This window comes from Heterocephalus glaber, unplaced genomic scaffold (genome assembly GCF_053883595.1).
Source record: "Heterocephalus glaber isolate CG9 unplaced genomic scaffold, H.glaber_assembly_v1.0 deba00001613, whole genome shotgun sequence".
Lineage (NCBI taxonomy): Eukaryota > Metazoa > Chordata > Mammalia > Rodentia > Bathyergidae > Heterocephalus > Heterocephalus glaber.
Window position 1 is genome coordinate 38,284,434 of NW_028258384.1, and position 17,726 is coordinate 38,302,159.

At 35.2% G+C, this 17,726-nt stretch overlaps 1 protein-coding gene across 10 annotated transcripts in view; it reads left to right on the forward strand.

Moving 5' to 3' along the window:
* The window catches only part of Pak3 (p21 (RAC1) activated kinase 3), a 308,173-nt gene that overhangs the window by 247,392 nt on the left and 43,055 nt on the right, over positions 1-17,726 (forward strand). For all 10 annotated transcript variants that reach the window (XM_087196763.1, XM_004861431.3, XM_013078346.3 and 7 more), the window contains 4 exons: positions 818-971; positions 2,888-2,925; positions 11,145-11,276; positions 11,777-11,942. In XM_087196763.1, coding sequence (XP_087052889.1) covers positions 818-971; positions 2,888-2,925; positions 11,145-11,276; positions 11,777-11,942 — 490 coding nt within the window. The remainder of the gene's footprint in view (positions 1-817; positions 972-2,887; positions 2,926-11,144; positions 11,277-11,776; positions 11,943-17,726) is intronic.

Here is a 17,726-nt window from a genome sequence, read left to right on the forward strand (position 1 = left end):
AATTCTCCTTGGTTAGATTGCCAAATACTCTTTCCTCTCTGCTCTAAATGCTTCAAATTATTGCAAATTCTCAGAAGGCTTTGGCATGGTTCTCATAGTCCCCAGGTTCTATGTGGACAATAAATGAAGTGGGGAGGAAGGGGGGGAGGAGCAGAGGAGGGCATGCCCTGGATAAAGCTGCAGTGGAAATCTCCAAAGCAGTATTAATGTTAGTATTTAGCATTTCAGTGGTTATTGCTCCTCCACAGTTCTATTTTTGTCTCCTCCCAATTTGGCTGTATATTAAAGCTCTGGACCCAAAAAATTACATTTTGTAATCACAAAATATAAACTGACCAAGGGTGAGGCTTTCCTTTTATTCTAAAATACCTTCTGATTACAACATGCCCAGAAACAGCTTGTTGTTCCAGTCATAGAAAACCCATTGATCTGCACGATACTATGCTGTGCACAAATTTAGAGAAGTCTTGCTATGTCTGCCCTGAGTCACCAGAAAAAAATAAGCTAAGCTGTAAACATCATTTCATGGATGAGCAGAGTCAATATGGAGGTGATTTTCATGCACTTTTTTTTCAATCACAGTCATACTCCCACCCACCCTTTTTAAGTTGGATCCTAGTTTTACCTATGTGTTTGAATTAGAGAAGAGAATGATTGCATTATTAAGTTACTAACGTTAAAACTAGAATGTAACTTCAGTTTCCCAAGTGTAATCCTACAGGTAGCATGGGCTTCTTGGTGAAGAACTTTACTGGAACATGAACATGCTGCTGCCTAATGTTCTGAGCTGCCTTTCTTTCCCTTTGGCTGTCCACAGGGAATTCCTGAACAATGGGCACGATTACTCCAAACCTCCAACATAACAAAACTGGAACAGAAGAAGAACCCACAAGCTGTTTTAGATGTTCTCAAATTCTATGATTCCAAAGAAACAGTCAACAACCAGAAATACATGAGCTTTACATCAGGAGGTAAGAGAAATTTTAGAATATCAAAAATGGAAGAATTGGAAGGAAGGAAAAAGAAAAAAGAGAATAGAAGGAAAAAAATAGAAACAAAGCTTTGTAAATAAGTAGGGGAAGAGAGATTGGAGGGAGGGGAGGGGATTGGGGAAAAAAGAAGGATCAAGATACATTAGGTACAGTTACAAATACCCTATGATGAATGTGATCACTATGTGTATCTGAAGTATACCAATAAAATTAATTTTTTAAAAATTTAAGAATTAACTAGAAACTTAGAGACTCGTGTTTAAAATAAAATGCCTGTGGGACATTTGAAGTCGGTTCTAGTACCTTCTTCAAATGGGCTCAGTATAACTAAACCGAAAGATAAGTTAGAACTTGAGGTTGATGACAAGAGATACATATTCATTGGGTGTTTTTAGAACTCAAATAAGGAAATTGTTCAGTGAATCCATAGTGATTAACTTGAATCAGCAATTACAGTTATTTGGTCTCTTCACTGACATGAAGACCTCTGTCACTTAGGATCAGGCCTTATGTTCATGAAGTAAGAAATAGATGAATCAAACCATAGTTGCTGTAAATTTACCCCATAGGTTCATTGATTTGTACCATGATGATGCAAAATAAATTTTGTGGTTTTCAGGTTATTTTCATCATATCCCAAAATAAGACCGAAGAACAGAAACCATGTCTTATTATTTACAGTGATTGAAATTGCCATGTTACTACCAAATCTGATTTCATTTGCCTAATGTGTAGACGTGGCCTTTGTTTGGAAATGTGATATTTAAATTTGCACTTTAAGCAACCAAAAACATATCCCAAATAATACTTTTGCATTTTGAAAAATACGATCTAGGTTGTGTCTCTAGAACAATTTATTTCATATCTAAAGAGAGAAGGGAATTTTATCATTAATACCCCAGCCATAAAAAGCTCCTACTTCTTGGCATCAGGTTCTACACGTGGCCAACTTGAAGTCTGTTTGAGAATGGTGCATATACACACTTGAAATGAGAGGTGTGTCTGATTTGACCATATTGAACATCAAAGCTCAACACTGAATATATGTGACAATTCACATGCTAAATGGGACTTTTTGATTTGATATTAGCTGTTGCACCATGTTGAAAACCTAAAAGGAAAGCCATCAAGGCAAACTTTTTATGCTAGTCTTCCATGTAGAATAAAATGTCTAAGAGATCCTGTTGACATATAAAACAATGTTTAATGTGAGGAAATCAGGAGGTGCGCTTCAAGTTACAATCATAGGTGACAAGAACCAAAAATGTTTTCAAGAAATCATTTCTGAATAACCATTGATATGCTTCACTTTCCCAAAGAATTGCCACTGCTGTTTAACATTTTTATTTTTGTATGTTAAGTTCTCTTAACTTACAAAGATCAACTCCTGACAACTATGTTAAAACTCAACAGTATCTGAACCTATTGCACTATACTGAGCTGAATAAAACTCACCATATTTTTCTCTGAATGCTCTAGTGTATAGGGGGCAGGGAGAAGAAGAGAATCAGAAGGGAAGACAGAAGGAAAGAATAGAAAGGAGGGAGAAAGGAGAAAAGGGAGAGGGGAAAGGAGAAAAAAATAATGTAATACAGATGAATAGCCTGATAACAATCAGAAGTAGGTCGTCTTCACATTCCTCCATATAAATGAGGTTCACTTCACTGAGGTTTGTACAATGACTTGGTGAGAATATGGCGAGGATGGAATGGTGTAAACTATTTTAAGGGATAAAACTATCATTTGTCATAATATCTATTTAATACTAAATCGGAGAATGTATTCTTGGCTCAAGACATGCCGGGTTTTGGTTTATTTTTCTGCTTTTTTTTTAATATGCCTAAATGAGATAGTCCTCATGAAACAAAGATGACCTCTTTTTTCTCACTTTTCAGATAAAAGCGCCCATGGATATATAGCAGCACATCCTTCAGTAAGTGAAAAATCAAAAACTTTTTCATGATTAATGTTTCCTATGATCCAACAGAATATAATTGCATTTATGCTGTTTTTAGATATAAAATGCTTTTAAAACAGTTTTAAAGGTATAATTTAGATATAAACATTTACCTATTTTAAGGGTACAATGAGTTTTAGTAAATTTATATACTTGTGTTACCCTCATCATAATCAAGTTTTAGAACATGTCCAGCACTTTAGTAACATCTCTTTTGACTACTTAGAGTTAATCCCTACCCACTGCTACCCTACCCCTGGGCAAATGCTAATTTGGTTTCTGCCTTTAAAAAGTTTCCTTTTTGGATATTTCCTGTAAATGAAATAATACATTGTATGACCTTCTGGTATTGGCTTTTTTTACTTAGCATAATTCTTTCAGAATTCATCCAAGTTGCTGTGTACATCAATAGCTTGTTTTTCTTATTGCTGAGTAGTGCACTATGGTATGATTGTACCACTGATGATTCACTCATTGAAGATTCTCTAGACTATTTCTAGTTTTGGGCTTTTACCAATAAAGCTACCATAAAAACATATATTCATTTGTCTTTATGTGCACAAATGTTTTTATTTTTCTTACATATAGAATTTGGAAAATAATCATATTAATAGGAACTTCTCTTTATTAAACACAGAATGTATATGTGCAATGTGGGCTAATATTATTTTTATATTCACTTAATCTTCCCTATAATTCAATTAAGTCTTAACCATTGTCGTCATTTTACAAATGAAGAAACAGGTTTAGAGAGATAAACTTACTGTTCTATTTTGTGACATCCCATTTTTTAGTGTCATTTGTTCAAACAAACTAAGATACATTGAGGGAAATGAACTTTGCCCAAAGTCACATGCTTTTATCAGAAAATGTACTGGAAAATATGTAAACTAATCTTTGGAAGTACTGTGGCATCTGAAAGAATACTAAATATATTAGACAAAATCAGCTCTGATGAGATTTCCTTTTCTGTGGATTTTCATTTTGATATCCTAATAAAAATTATTTCCTGTCTCATTTGCTTACTTAGTGTTATAATAATTGAAATTAATAAAAGTCCCCTAAGCATTTATTCAGGGTCATGGATGACTAACCGAATTTTTTTCTTCTCATAAATGATGAATACTAACCTGCTTGACCTCATCTTGGCCTGCTAGTGTAACAACAGTAGATCATTAGTGGCAAAATGTAAAATCTCTGAGATGGTATGACACTTCTTCAAACATTAAAAAATAGAATTACCATCGATCCAGTTTATCTACTTCTGGGTATATACACAGAATTGTAAAAGTCTTGAAGAAATATTATACACATGTTTGTAGCAGCACTATTCACAATAGCTAAAAGAGAAGCAATTCAAATATCCATCAATGGATGAAGTGATAAATAAGATGTTATATATACAAATAATAGAATATTATTCAACATGTATAAACATAGAGAAGCTTATGCTAAGTGAAATAAGCCAGCCACAAAAAGACAAAGACTGCATAATTCCACTTATGTGAGATACATAGAGTCAAATTTGTAGTGACAAAAGCTAGAATGGTGGTAGCCAGAAGTTTAGGGGCAGGGGAATGGGGAATTGTTTAATGAGTAAAGAGTTTCAGTTTGGAAAGGTGTAAAGAGTTCTGGAGATGGATGGTGGTAATGGTTGTACAACAGTGTGAATATTCTTACCAAAGTTAAAAATAAAATGAAAAGGTGCATAGGAGTGTGGCTAGTGGTACAACATGTGCTTAGCATGCATGATGTCCAAGGTTCAGTCCTCAGCACAGAGAAGGAGGGAGGGAATGAGAGCTAGAGGATAAACGGAAGGAAAGGATAGGGGAAAAAACGGGAGCAAATGGAAAAGTAAAAAGGAAATGAAGAGAAAGAAAAGGAAAAAAGAAATTAAAAAAACAAAGCAAACAATTGGGCATAGGAATTTAATGTGATTCCTCTACTTACTGGCTGTGTGACTTTGGGAGAGTAGCTTAGCTTCCTTGAGCCTTTTTCCTCAGTGTTAAATGGGAATAATGATGGGATCTAACTTCCAGGACTTGTGTGAATATTGAATGTGACAATAAATATAATGTACTTAATATAGAGCCTAGCACATAATATGTGTCTATTAAACATTAACTGTTACTATTTTTATTTTTCTATGGCAACAAGAGGAAAAGCTAGCTCTCTCCACATATGTAGGTTGTCTGAGACTCAGTATCTTGTCGAGATTCTCCAAAATAGAACAGAATACGACTCTCTTACCCAACTCTCATTTCCCCTCCTGTTTCTTTGCCATGACAGCTTCCTGGGCCACACTGAAAATAACACAAAAAGGAAGGAAATAGGAAAGTATGAAAGAATGCCAGTATTCCATGACCTACACATACTTTATATTCATTAATCTAATTAATATCATACTTGCGCAGTCCTGGTTGAGTATCCTAGGAAAGAAATTGTTATTATTATTTTTGTAGGTCAGTTATTTTAATAGTAAATGTCCAGAATGAATTAGGAACAGAAAGTGAGATTAGATGAAGGGAGACTAGTTGGGGAAATATTGCAAGTATCCAGGCCAGAGATAATGAGGGCTAGAGGTGAGGTAATGGCAATAGGAATGGAGACTAGGTCCAAATTCTAGAGATGTTTACGTTATTAATTGGCTGTTGGAAGAAAGGATGAGATCAAAGGTGATTTTAGGCTTAAAATGGATAAAAAGATATAGATGTTATCTTTCAGGAGAAGCAGGTTCCCATTGGAAATGTTGGGTTTCCTATTGGACAGTTTGAATTTGAAGCTAGGTGCGACTTCTGAGTAGAGATAATTGATTAAACTATTTGACTAAAGCTGGGTTCTTATTGATTGAATTAATTGAATTGGACCCTCAAGTTCAGTTAAGATCACTTCAATCGGACTTAGTCACTTGGGATAGAAAACTGCACCTTGTCTTTTTATTATGGTTCTAGAGGGAGACTGCACTTCATACTGTGTATGCCTTTTTGTGTTAGACACTGTCCCAGTAGACCTAGTTATCTTACATGATCTGATTGAATGGGGCTGACTAATCTGTATAAATACAGTCTGAACTGATGAGAAGTTTTGGGACCCTGCATAAAAATTAATGTAATTAAGTGTAAGAATTAATATAGAAGCAATTTTGTATTCTGTAAATGTTTTAAACTGATGTCTGTGCAATTAGTATTAAATTCAGTGATGCCTCCCATAGCTTCAGATGTTTTACTTCTCACTTGTCATAGTCTCTTTGATATTAGTATCTTAAATTCCACATAGTGTTCAGGGATATACTCTTCAATTTGAAGCTAATTTTTAAATATCATATTTTGATTACACTGTTGAGAATGAAGTGATGTATTTAGAATCCTGAGCTATTATTCTAAGTGGAAGATAAAGACAGTAATATGAATGTCATGATTTATGCCCTGGAGAAACTGTGTTTACAGTTGACAGATCACTCTTCTTGGTTCCTAGTTCCGATTTTGGGGGGAGGGGGTGGGGGAGATTGAGGATTGAACTCAGGACCTTGCACTTGCCAGGCAGGTGCTGTGTCACTGAGCTAAATTCCCTGCCTAGTTCTGATTCATTTTGTCCATCTAGATTAGTGGTTCTTCGGGGTGTGCCAGAATTGCCTGGGGAGTCTGTTAAAGTGCAGATTTCAGTATTCAAATTCCCAGAGTAGGACTGAAATGGAACTCTGAAAGCTGCATTTTAAACAAGTACCAACAGTGTTGCCAAACCACATTTTGTATTATCTACAATATCCAAAATCCTTCCAATTCCTTTGGCCTTTAAAAATGCAGCTCAAAGAAAGGAGAGGTTCCTAAGGTAGTTCTTCTAGCTGGTGCATTCTGTAGTGCAGGGTTCACAACTTGGAGTCTACGGATGACATTAGAAAATCTATGAACCCTCGAAATTACATGGAAAAATGTCTCTACCTGTATTTTTCTAAGAAGATAAACCAAATCCTTCAAAATTTTCAGAGTCCAGGACTCTACTCAGGTTAAGAATTACCTCCCATGCTCCAATCAATGTGTGGCATCATAAGCATGTCAGAATATCCAGTTTTGAAGCCAGACATGGAGGCAGGAGGATCACCTCAAGTTCAAGGTCAGCCTGGGCTACATAATGAATTCAAGGCCTGTTTGAACTACATAGCAAGATCCTGTCTCAAAAAAATCCAATTTTTAAAAAAAATATCCCTTAGTCACTCTGCATCTGTGTATGTTTTTACAAGTTTAAAAAATTAGATATAGTGCATGTACATAACCCATCTTAATTTTTATGTACATGGACCCACTCCCCACAATGAATGTAATCATTATGTACTGCAAACATGTACTAATAAAAATGTTTTTAAAAATTAGGTATAGTAATTCTCAGCCTGGAAAGGTGTGGAAATATTACATCATTGACTCCAAAAAAAACCACTGGGAAAACTCATTGAGCAAAACTAAATTTATTAATTGTACAGAAAAAAGATACAGCATTATATACGGAGGTTTAGGAGTGTCTTAGAGAGGGGACATAAGGAAATAATATAGGCTCTTAGGGCCCAGACTATCCAATTCTGAAGCAGGACTTGAAAAGAGAGAAGCAAGTTAAGATTGTGCCCTGTTTATAGTAAAATAGCTTTGGATTGGTGAATATAGCAAGGTAAGGATCTTGAGGTGAGTCTTCATGAACAAACTGTTAGTCAAAAAAATCAATGCTTTTAGTTGTTTTACAATAATCTTCTCGAAACAAGTATTTCCCAAAGTATCAGGCTAAGTTATTTTTGTTTATTCTCGCTGTTGTTTAACATAAGAACAGTAAAATATGTCTGTCCTGATATTTAACACAAGGAAAAGTAATTATGTCCCATTGCATGATTATTTATGCAGGAATAGGAATATATGCCTGTTCCTGGTACTTTCTAATGCACAGTCAAGAAATTATGTTAATTTCAGTACTCAGTACCAAGAATTGGTGTGTTAGGTGGATTGTGGGGGAGGTAATGATTTGTGGACTAACCACAGTAGAAAAATATACTGTCCACTGAAGTCCGCACATTCTTTCCAGACAACCAGCTAATTTGGCAGGACTGTGTTAAATCTAAAGTAATCAGAAATATACATCTCAATCTTCTCCCACAAACCTTCAGAGGACAAAAACCTTCAGGTTTTCTAATAGTCTCCAGAGTCCATCCTTGGAGATAGAATAGTAAAGATAATAAAGAATGAGTGTTAAGAAATAGTGACGTTTTTCAGATAGATCTTATCTAATGAAGTATCAAGACTTGATATATGTATCAAACACATTAAAGGACTCCCATATTCCACTTTCTTATTTTTGCTGTAAATTTCTGAAAAGATTTTTGAATTTGAAATTATTTGGTTAAAAGAACATTTAATTTATGATTAAGTCTAATTTCTTGACAAATCATTGTGAATACTAAAGAATTGTTTCTAAATAAGAAAATCTACCATATAATTTATTTTAATGTAGTTTCTATAAATGCTAGATTTAAATAATTGACACATTATTATACTTAAAGACATTTAATTAGATATTAGTTAATTTAGATTTTTTTGTGTGTGTGGCTTTTGGGGGCTGATGATTTGTTTCTGGCCTCAAACACATTCATAGACCCACATAAACCTTATCATCCCTGGGCAAAGTTTATATCGCCTACTGGGTAAAATAGCACCATTTTTCGTGTAAGTAAGTACTCAGCTTATATGAAAGGTCTGCCCTTCTACTAAGGTGCAGTGATTAGGTGCAGGCATAAGATAGAGCAAAATATTCTGGAGCATAATATCAAAGCAAATACCAATTGTCTAAAAATAATTTCTCCCTGGTACCCATTGAAATAATCTCAAGAGTTAATGTTTCACAATAAGAAAGTGATTTTTTTTTAAATCTGGAAACTTGTTATCATTAACCTATGTTGCTATATATAGCCATAATGCAATATAATAGCCCAGTATTTATAGGTATAGTAAGAGCGAATATGAGGTGTGATTAAAATATACAGTGAATGCTTAATTTTAAAAATATTACAGTAAAAGATGTTTCCATTAATCCCCCTCAAAATACTTGCCCTCACTTCCTACGTACTTATCCTATTATTCTTGCCACTTTCTGGAACTTTCTGGAAGAAGTGCTGGAAGTGTTCTTTCATGAGTGTCTTTATAAGGTGTGATCAAAAATATGATGAATGCTGCTGTCAAGTGCCATCTAATGGAAAGGCAAGCTCATAAAAGCATTACAATGTATCCTCATCCACTTTATTCACTGGATCTGTCAAAATGTGACTTTTAGCTCTTCTCCAAATGTCAAAATGATCATACGTGGTAAACATTTTGAATGAATTCAGGACATTGAGGCAACTATTACAATGCAACTAATGATAACTACAAAAGAGAACTTTCAGAAATGCTTCAGAAAGTGGCAAGAATGATGTAAGAAGTGTGCTGGAAGCAAGGGGAGTATTTTGACGGGAATAAATGGTAGTATATCTTTTACTATAATACATTTTTAAAATTAAACTTTCACAATTTTTTAATCACATTTCATATAGATGTATAAATAAAAAACGGATGTCTAGTAGATACTTACACTTCATTCTACAAACCACTCAGCATCTGTATCAGGGAAGTCAAATATTCTTTCATTTACTTATTGATACATTCTACATATTGTTCCTTCTCACAATAAATAAATCTAGCTGGCTCTGATCAAATACATATTTACATCGTACTACTCTATTGTTGATATTCACATGATTATACAAAATCCATATTAGATTTTTAACCATGGACTGAGGTCATTCAATGTAATAAGTCTGTTAATAGGATACTTATAACTACTTCAGGAGCTTTGTTCTCAGAGAATAAAAATTAATGATAGTATTGTCCTGGATGGTACACCCAATGGCATACCAGAAAGATAAATATAAAAAAGAAAGCAAAACATAAAACAAAACAAAAATAATAACACTGTCCCATAATAGCACTGCCCAACAGAAATATAATGTAAACTATGTATAACTAAATTTTCTAGTAGACACATTAAAAACCAAAAATAAAGAGGAGAAATTAATTTAATAGTATAGTTTTACCTCGGTACATTGGAAATATTAGCACCTCAACATATAAATATAAAAAGAATTATTGAAATATATTACAATTTGTTCCTATCAAATATACAATGCCAAAGATTTTTTTACAATTATAATACATGTCAATTCAGAGTATCTGCATTTTAACTGTTCAATAACCATATGTGGATAGTGGCTGCCATATTGGATACTGCATACATATACCACAGTTGATGGTTCTGAAACCTGAACATGCATCAGTATCACCTGTAAAGCTTGTTATAACACAAATTGCTGTACCCTACTTTCAGAATTTCTGATTCACAGGTCTAGATGGAACCTGAGAATTTGCGGTTCTAAGTTCCTTGATGGTGCTAATCTAGGAACCACACATTGAGAACTATGACCATATCTCTTTCAAAATGTAACATTGGAACCATTGTGCCCCATGCATTAATGTGAATGATCAAGAACAGGCCCTAGGTACCATGGTGGTTGTTAATTTGGTAGTGTTGTTCCAGTTTACAAATAATTGCAAATTACTGTTAACTTGTAGGTTAATATTGAGCAATTATTTATGCAGGTAGATATTCCGTAGATCTTTTTGTCTGTTACTATTTGAGTGCTTCTTTCCAGGAGGCTGGACAGGGAAGAAACATTTATTGGCTTGCTTGTTCTTAGTGAGTATTTACAGAGCTGTATTAATACCATATCCATGTGCATGCTCTGACCTTTAGGCAGAAAATTACCCTTTCCAAATTGACAAACTATCAGTCAGCAAATTGACAATGTACTCAATATAGATTCAAATATTTAGTGTCAATTTATTTTTAATGCATTCATTGATTTCAAAAATATTGAACTCTACAATTTAAGTGAATAAATATATCACTGTTTTTGAGCTCAGTGAAAAATAAAAATAATTCTTTAGATTTTGTGGACCTTTCAACCATGACATGAATTTATTTCTGAATGTAAGCAGATCCTGCCCACCAAATTATAGATGGTTCTGCTCATTTGTAAAAGATGCTGTTTTCTTTTATCCCATACATGAATTTCTGAAGAAAAACAATGAGGAGTAAATATCTGATCTTTAAACTTTTTTTGTCCTAAGAGTACAAAAACAGCATCTGAGCCTCCTTTAGCTCCTCCGGTATCTGAAGAAGAAGACGAAGAAGAGGAGGAGGAAGAAGATGACAATGAGCCCCCACCTGTTATTGCACCAAGACCAGAGCATACAAAATCAGTAAGTCACAAGTCATTATTTCTAAATGATTCAAAAGATGCCTTTTGGAACATAGAATATAAATCAACTGATACCTATTGAATATCTCCTGTGTTCCGAGAACTAGACTATAGGATGCAACCCTGGTTTTGACAGTTCTTTTCAAGGACACTAAATTTATCATATAAAATAATTTGACAATAATAGCAAAACACAACATAAATAGCTGTAAGTTATAAAACCTGCTGCAGAAGTTAAGATAGGAAAGGAAATCCATGTGAACCAGACAGGAAGAATGACATAGACAGAGGCACCAAGACCAGAACTAACAGGGCCGTGTATAGGGACCTCCAAAGACTAGCTCTCGAGATCTGTCAGTGACAGTGTACTTGAATGTACTTGAAGCTCTTTTTAAATAGATAATAACTTATCTTTGAAAACTCATTGAAATGACAGTGCCATAAATTTATACTTGTCCTTTGGCCTCTGGTATTAAGTGTAGGACTTTTTTTTCCTTTTAGATCTATACTCGTTCTGTGGTTGAATCCATTGCTTCACCAGCAGCACCAAATAAAGAAGTCACACCACCTTCTGCTGAGAATGCCAATTCCAGTACTTTGTACAGAAATACAGATCGCCAAAGGAAGAAATCCAAGATGACAGATGAGGAGATCCTAGAGAAGCTAAGTGAGTTTTTTTGCCATCATTATTTTCTTCAAGAGAGGGCTTCTCCAAAACCATTTAGAAGCAGACTTTATTCTTTAGAAGTTTGAATCTGTTTGTGTGAACTCCAGGGTCACTTCAGTCATGAGATGAAAAGTTTGGGACTTATTATACATACTAGGATCATTCCCACCCTCACACTCTTAATTTGACAGAAACAAAATACTTTCACCTGAAAAAGTAAATTACAGTGAAAACTTGACAAAACATACTCAGTGGTAAGTTTTAAGAGTATATCATCAAAAGAGATGAAATGGTCTGATGAAATATGATCACACTACAAGGGCTCCAACTAATGGATCATGATAGAAAAATCAACTTCATGCCAAACATAGTCAATCAAAACTTGAAACCACAAATATTGTGACCTTTCCCATTAATTCAGAAGCATTTCTATGTGGGGAGCAAAGCAGAGCTAGAAAATACTAGCAGTCTCTTGTCTCATTGGTCTGTATATGCTTGCGCACCCATACTTGTCCCAGTTTTACAAACACTCATGCTATAGTCAGTGTTCTGGGGAAAAAGATTTGTTAAAAAATATGTTCTCTGCTAAAAAGAGCTAAAGCTCTGTGAATCATATGTTTTAAACTCAGTCAGAATTGCTAGATATTAGCAATCAGTGCTCCCACTTAGGCTAACTCCTACTTATCCTTCAAAACTCAGCTTAAAATTTCCCTCCTCAAGGGAGCTTGCCTTGCCTCCCCCCATCTGAGTTAAGAGCTTCTCTTCTTTACTACCTTTATCATAGTAAAAAATCACATCATACTAGTATGTCTCCTTCGCTAGTCTGTGATCTTCCCCACAGCAGGAACTATGTCTTTCTTTCCTATATGTCCAACTCCTAGTAAGTGTCTGTATATGAAGGCTGTCATCAAATGCTCATTGAGAATGTAGTGAGTTCCTAATGTCTGTTCTCTATGCCAAAAAAAACTTTGGAAGACACAATAGAAAGATAATTCTCTGTCATCAAGAAACATACCATGGTCTTTTAAAGACACCATTTAATAGAATAATACAATTGGAGAAAAAGAGGCTATTTCTTTTAATGTAATTTTTTAAGCTAAAAATTCTGAAAAAATCAAGAGAGCAATTCCAACTGTAAGCCACAGGGAGGCTCTACAGAGGTGGTATTAGGACCATTTTGCTCTCCAAGGCGTATTTGACTATGTCTAAAGACAGTTTTTGTAGTCACAATTCAGAGTGTTTCTGGCATCTAGTGGATAGAGGCTAAGGGTGCTTCTAAGCATCCTACAGTGCACAGGATGCTTCTCTTCCTTTCCCTTTCACAACAAAGTATTATTCAGCTCAAAAAGTCAGTGGTCCTGAACTTGAGACTTGTGGAGCTGCACGGATCTGGAAAGGTAAAGTTTGGGGTTGTATCTGCCAGTGAGCACTCCCAACTTGAATCCCTGGACTTTATCAAACTGACTTTACACAATTAAATATCCTTCCATCAACCATTTGCTGTATTAACAACCATAATAATTCTCATTTACCAAGTACCTTCTATGCTGGCTGCTTTATATACATTGCAAGGTTAATTCTTTTCAATAATCCTTGTAGTAGATTTGAATGTCCTCATTTTACAGATCACTGAAAGCAAGCTTTAAAAAATGTAAGTGACCAAGTTACCAAACTACTGAATGGCAGAGCCAGAGTTTGATTTCATATTTGTATGCCTTCAAAGCTTACACTTTTCCCGTAACCCACTTTGCTTCTGCATATCCTAACTATTAATGTAAAAATAGAAAGATGAAATGAAAGAAACACCTGGATAATTTAAGTTCAATTATTGAGACAATTTCCCAAATTTATTTCTATATTTTGTACACATAGACATAATCTGTAAAATTATGTTTGATTTTTAAAATCTTTGCAGCCTTGTTTTAGTAGAAGAAACCACTATTTAGTATCTACTGTCTCAATAGAGTTATTATAATGAAAATGCTTTATATACTTTTTTAAGTTAGTTGAGAAACAAGCATTATTTTCCTGAGTAGAAATCTTGCTTTCCTCATAAACTGCAATAGTACTGGTGCTATGGCCTTTATGATTTTTTGTTTATTCTGTTCTGCCTTGAGCAACATGATGAAGAGGAGAAAGCAGCAAGATTACATATTTATTAAGAATTATATAGCTTTTTTCTGTATTGGACTTTATGTTTGGGTTTAGAGAGAATCATTTTCCTTCTAGCCCTATGACTGCCAACTTTACCTTGTATTTGTGGGTCTCAGTGGAGAACTTGCAGAGAAATGGAAAAGAGCTTCTTAAACAGTAGATTCAAGCAGATCTACTATCAAGTCTGCATAGTTGGGCTTTCCGGCCCTCACTCCACTATTTCCTTCTCGGTCCCTTCTCTCTTCCACTTAAATACTGGGTAACCTTAGACAAGTCATTTAACCTGAGCCTCTATTTCTTAGCTGTCAAGTGGAGACATGAATCCTAACTATATTTTAGAGCTTTGTCTACAGGATGTATTTTAGGGACCTCATATGGTTAAGAGAACAGTATCAGAGTCAGAGTCAGAAAACCCAGATTCAAATCACAGACCTTTTGTACTAGCAGTATCACTTTGAGCCAATTATTTAATTTTTCTGAGCCTCTGTTTCCTCATTTAAAAAGTTGAGATTAATCCAGGCATAGTGCTGGCATGCCAATAATCCCAGCACCCTGGGAGACTCGGGAAGAGAATTGCAATAGAAGGGCTGGGGATGTAACTCAGTGTGAAGGCCCTAAATTCAATCCCCAGTACCACTGAAAAGAAAAATTGAGATTATAATAGTACCAACTTCATAACATTTGATAATGAAGAATAATGCATGTAAAAACCTCATAAATGTACCTGGCACATAGTAGGTGCTCAATACATGATAATTATTTTATTGCATGAGTATAAAGCCTTAGTAACATAATACAATGCAACAAGCTTTGAAATGAATCATACCAAAATCTGAATCATAAACACAGACTAGCTGTGTGTACTTAGGCAAGTCACTTAACCTCTCTGAACTTTAGTTACTTCATCTGAGAAATGGAGATAATAATAGAACCTACATACCAGGGGTTTTATGAAAGCTAAATGAATTAAAATATGTAAGACATCTAGCACACTAAACAGTAGCATAAAATTATCATACTAGTTTTACAAAACCAAAGTAACTATATTTTTCAGTACAAAAAGTGAAAGAATAGGGTCTTACAGTGGAACAGAGTGTTGGAAATTGAAACTAATCTCCTATGTATGGTCCCTGTACAGAAGTCCTTGAAGACCTGGGAATCAAGTGTGCTGTTTAGAGGTTGGGGACAGTGGAAGTGGCTGTGCTGGAGACAGGGAGATGGTGGCAGGGATGTGGAGGAAAGGCCAGCAGTCCACAGCAGAGTGGCTCCCACAAACATGAGGAAGAGGAAACAGCAGCCTCCTTACCTTCTGTCTCAGGGATCTATTTGCCTGGAGGAGGTGGGAAACCCAAACCATAGAGCCACTGGGCTGTTTGTGTTCCATAGAGACACTGACTGTGGGGCCCAGAAAAAGGTATCACTAGTGGCTGAAATGGACTGATCATCTTTCCGTTTTACACAGATAAATAGCCTTGGTCTGGCTTGTTCCTTGTGGTCTGTCTGGGCCTGTTGGAAAATAAACAAACCCGTATATTCTAGTGAACAATTTTGAAAGGTGCTGTCAGCAAAACTGGGCAATGCAGAAAATTTGTCCTCAGCCTCCCTCTATGACCTCACAATCATCTACTCCTCTTTCTCCTCCTCTCCCCAAGTATTCCCCCTGAAACCACAGCATGAATCCTATTTTCCAATACCAGAGTGATTTCTTAAAACCTTGTACTTTAAAATGAATGATTTGTTTTCTAGTTAGGAAATTGCTGTGGCAGGAAATTGTTCTGATATTGCTATCATTTTTTTGTTTTGATTTTGATATAGTTTTTCCCACTTTTTTCATATTGTGTCACAATGTTTTTCCTTTACTTTTTTGTAATTTTTAAAAGCAAATTATTAAAGTGTAAGAGACCACTTTAAAAGCTTATTTTATAACTCAGAATGGTAAACAAGGCCTACTGTACACTTGCTTAACTAGTATCAGTAGATGGCAGCACACACTCTCCTGTCAAAGGTAATGGGTGTGGGGATACCATTTTATTTGAATAGCAGTTAAATGCAGGAACAGAATCTCACCAAAATGGCTGTCATTTGGTAATCCTCATGAAAGGGTTTATTTCCAGATGTTATTTTCTCTCCACATATCGTGGAACTAAAGATTGAATAATTTACTACGATAAAGCCTTATAAATGAAACCTTGCCAATTGGAAGTGATCATAATTCAGAAAGTAGTTTGGGCTGAAGTTTATGTGCTTTTGGTCAGTGCATAGAAAAGAGTTTGTTCAGCATCCTTATGGTAAAACTGTTTTAGAAAACTATAAACTGCTTAGTAAAACTATGGTTTCAAAGTGACTTTAAAAATCAACTTTTCATTAAAAAGAAATGATCCAGGCACTTAACCATTAGTAATTGGCTTGCAGAAGGTTGACTTTCAGTGATATGGAAATCTGATTGACAATTTGAAAAATAAAAGAGCGACTCAGAAATTGCTAAGTTGGTGGAATTCTATAGATATTGCTCAAAAAATATATTCTTTGACCTACCTTGAACTATATGGCATTTAAAAATTTTATTTGAGTTTAATTCAACAAATATTTAGTGAGTGTCTGATATACTCCATCCACAGCATTGTGTGAAAAAGCACTGAGGGTACAAAAGTGAATAAGATATGCCTCTTGTCCTTAAGACATATTCTGAAAGAGGATGTCAAACCAATAGAAATATTATGTATTAACGATAGAGATAAACAGCAAGAGCTAAACAGAGAGAGGAAAAATATATTAATGATTCTGTTTAGACTTTAGAGAAAAGGGGAGTTATTAACTTTATTCCAAGGGATCAAGGAGGGCTTCCTAGGAGACACAACATCTAAGCTGATGAATAGGAGCTTGTCTGGAGAAAATGTGGGAAGAACATTCCAGGTAAAGAAGACTTGAAGGCATGTGTTTAAGAACTCTAACTTATTCAGTGTTACTTGAATAAAATATTGGTGGTAGAAGGATTTATTGGAGTTATAGGAGAGGCACCTAAACTGTAAAGTAGAAGCTGATCATGAATTACAGTTAGTTTATTAAGGTCAGAGCCTAAGGCTTTAGTGGTGAAAGATGAGATAGAGAATGAAGCGGGAGAGAGATCATGAGGAACTTTGCATTCCATACCAAGGATTTGGGCCTTGTCCTTGGATGTTAGGGAACCATCAAAGTATCTTAAACCAAGAATCACATGATTTGATCAGGTCTGTACTTGGAGTGTTGTGATAGAGGGGTAGGGTCTGAAAAGGAATGAGCAAAAGCAAGAAACAAAAGTCCAGTTAAGATACTGTTGGACTAGCCCAGGCAAAAGATGATGAGCACCCATGAAAGCTGCAGCAATAAGGAAAGGATAAAGTCAGAAGATCTCTAGGAAGTCAATAGATAAAGGGTAAGGGGCTGGGACTTGACAGGTAACTGCATGGGGGCGGTACAAGTAAGGAATGAGTCAACCATGACTTTCTCAGCAGGCTACTGAGTGTGTGGATTGACAGTGCCACTGACTGAGATTAGAAATACAAGAGAAAATGTATTATTATAATTCTTATTTAACCTAACTGAAACATGGACATTCACCACTAAAAACAAAAACAAGAAACCCCAACAACC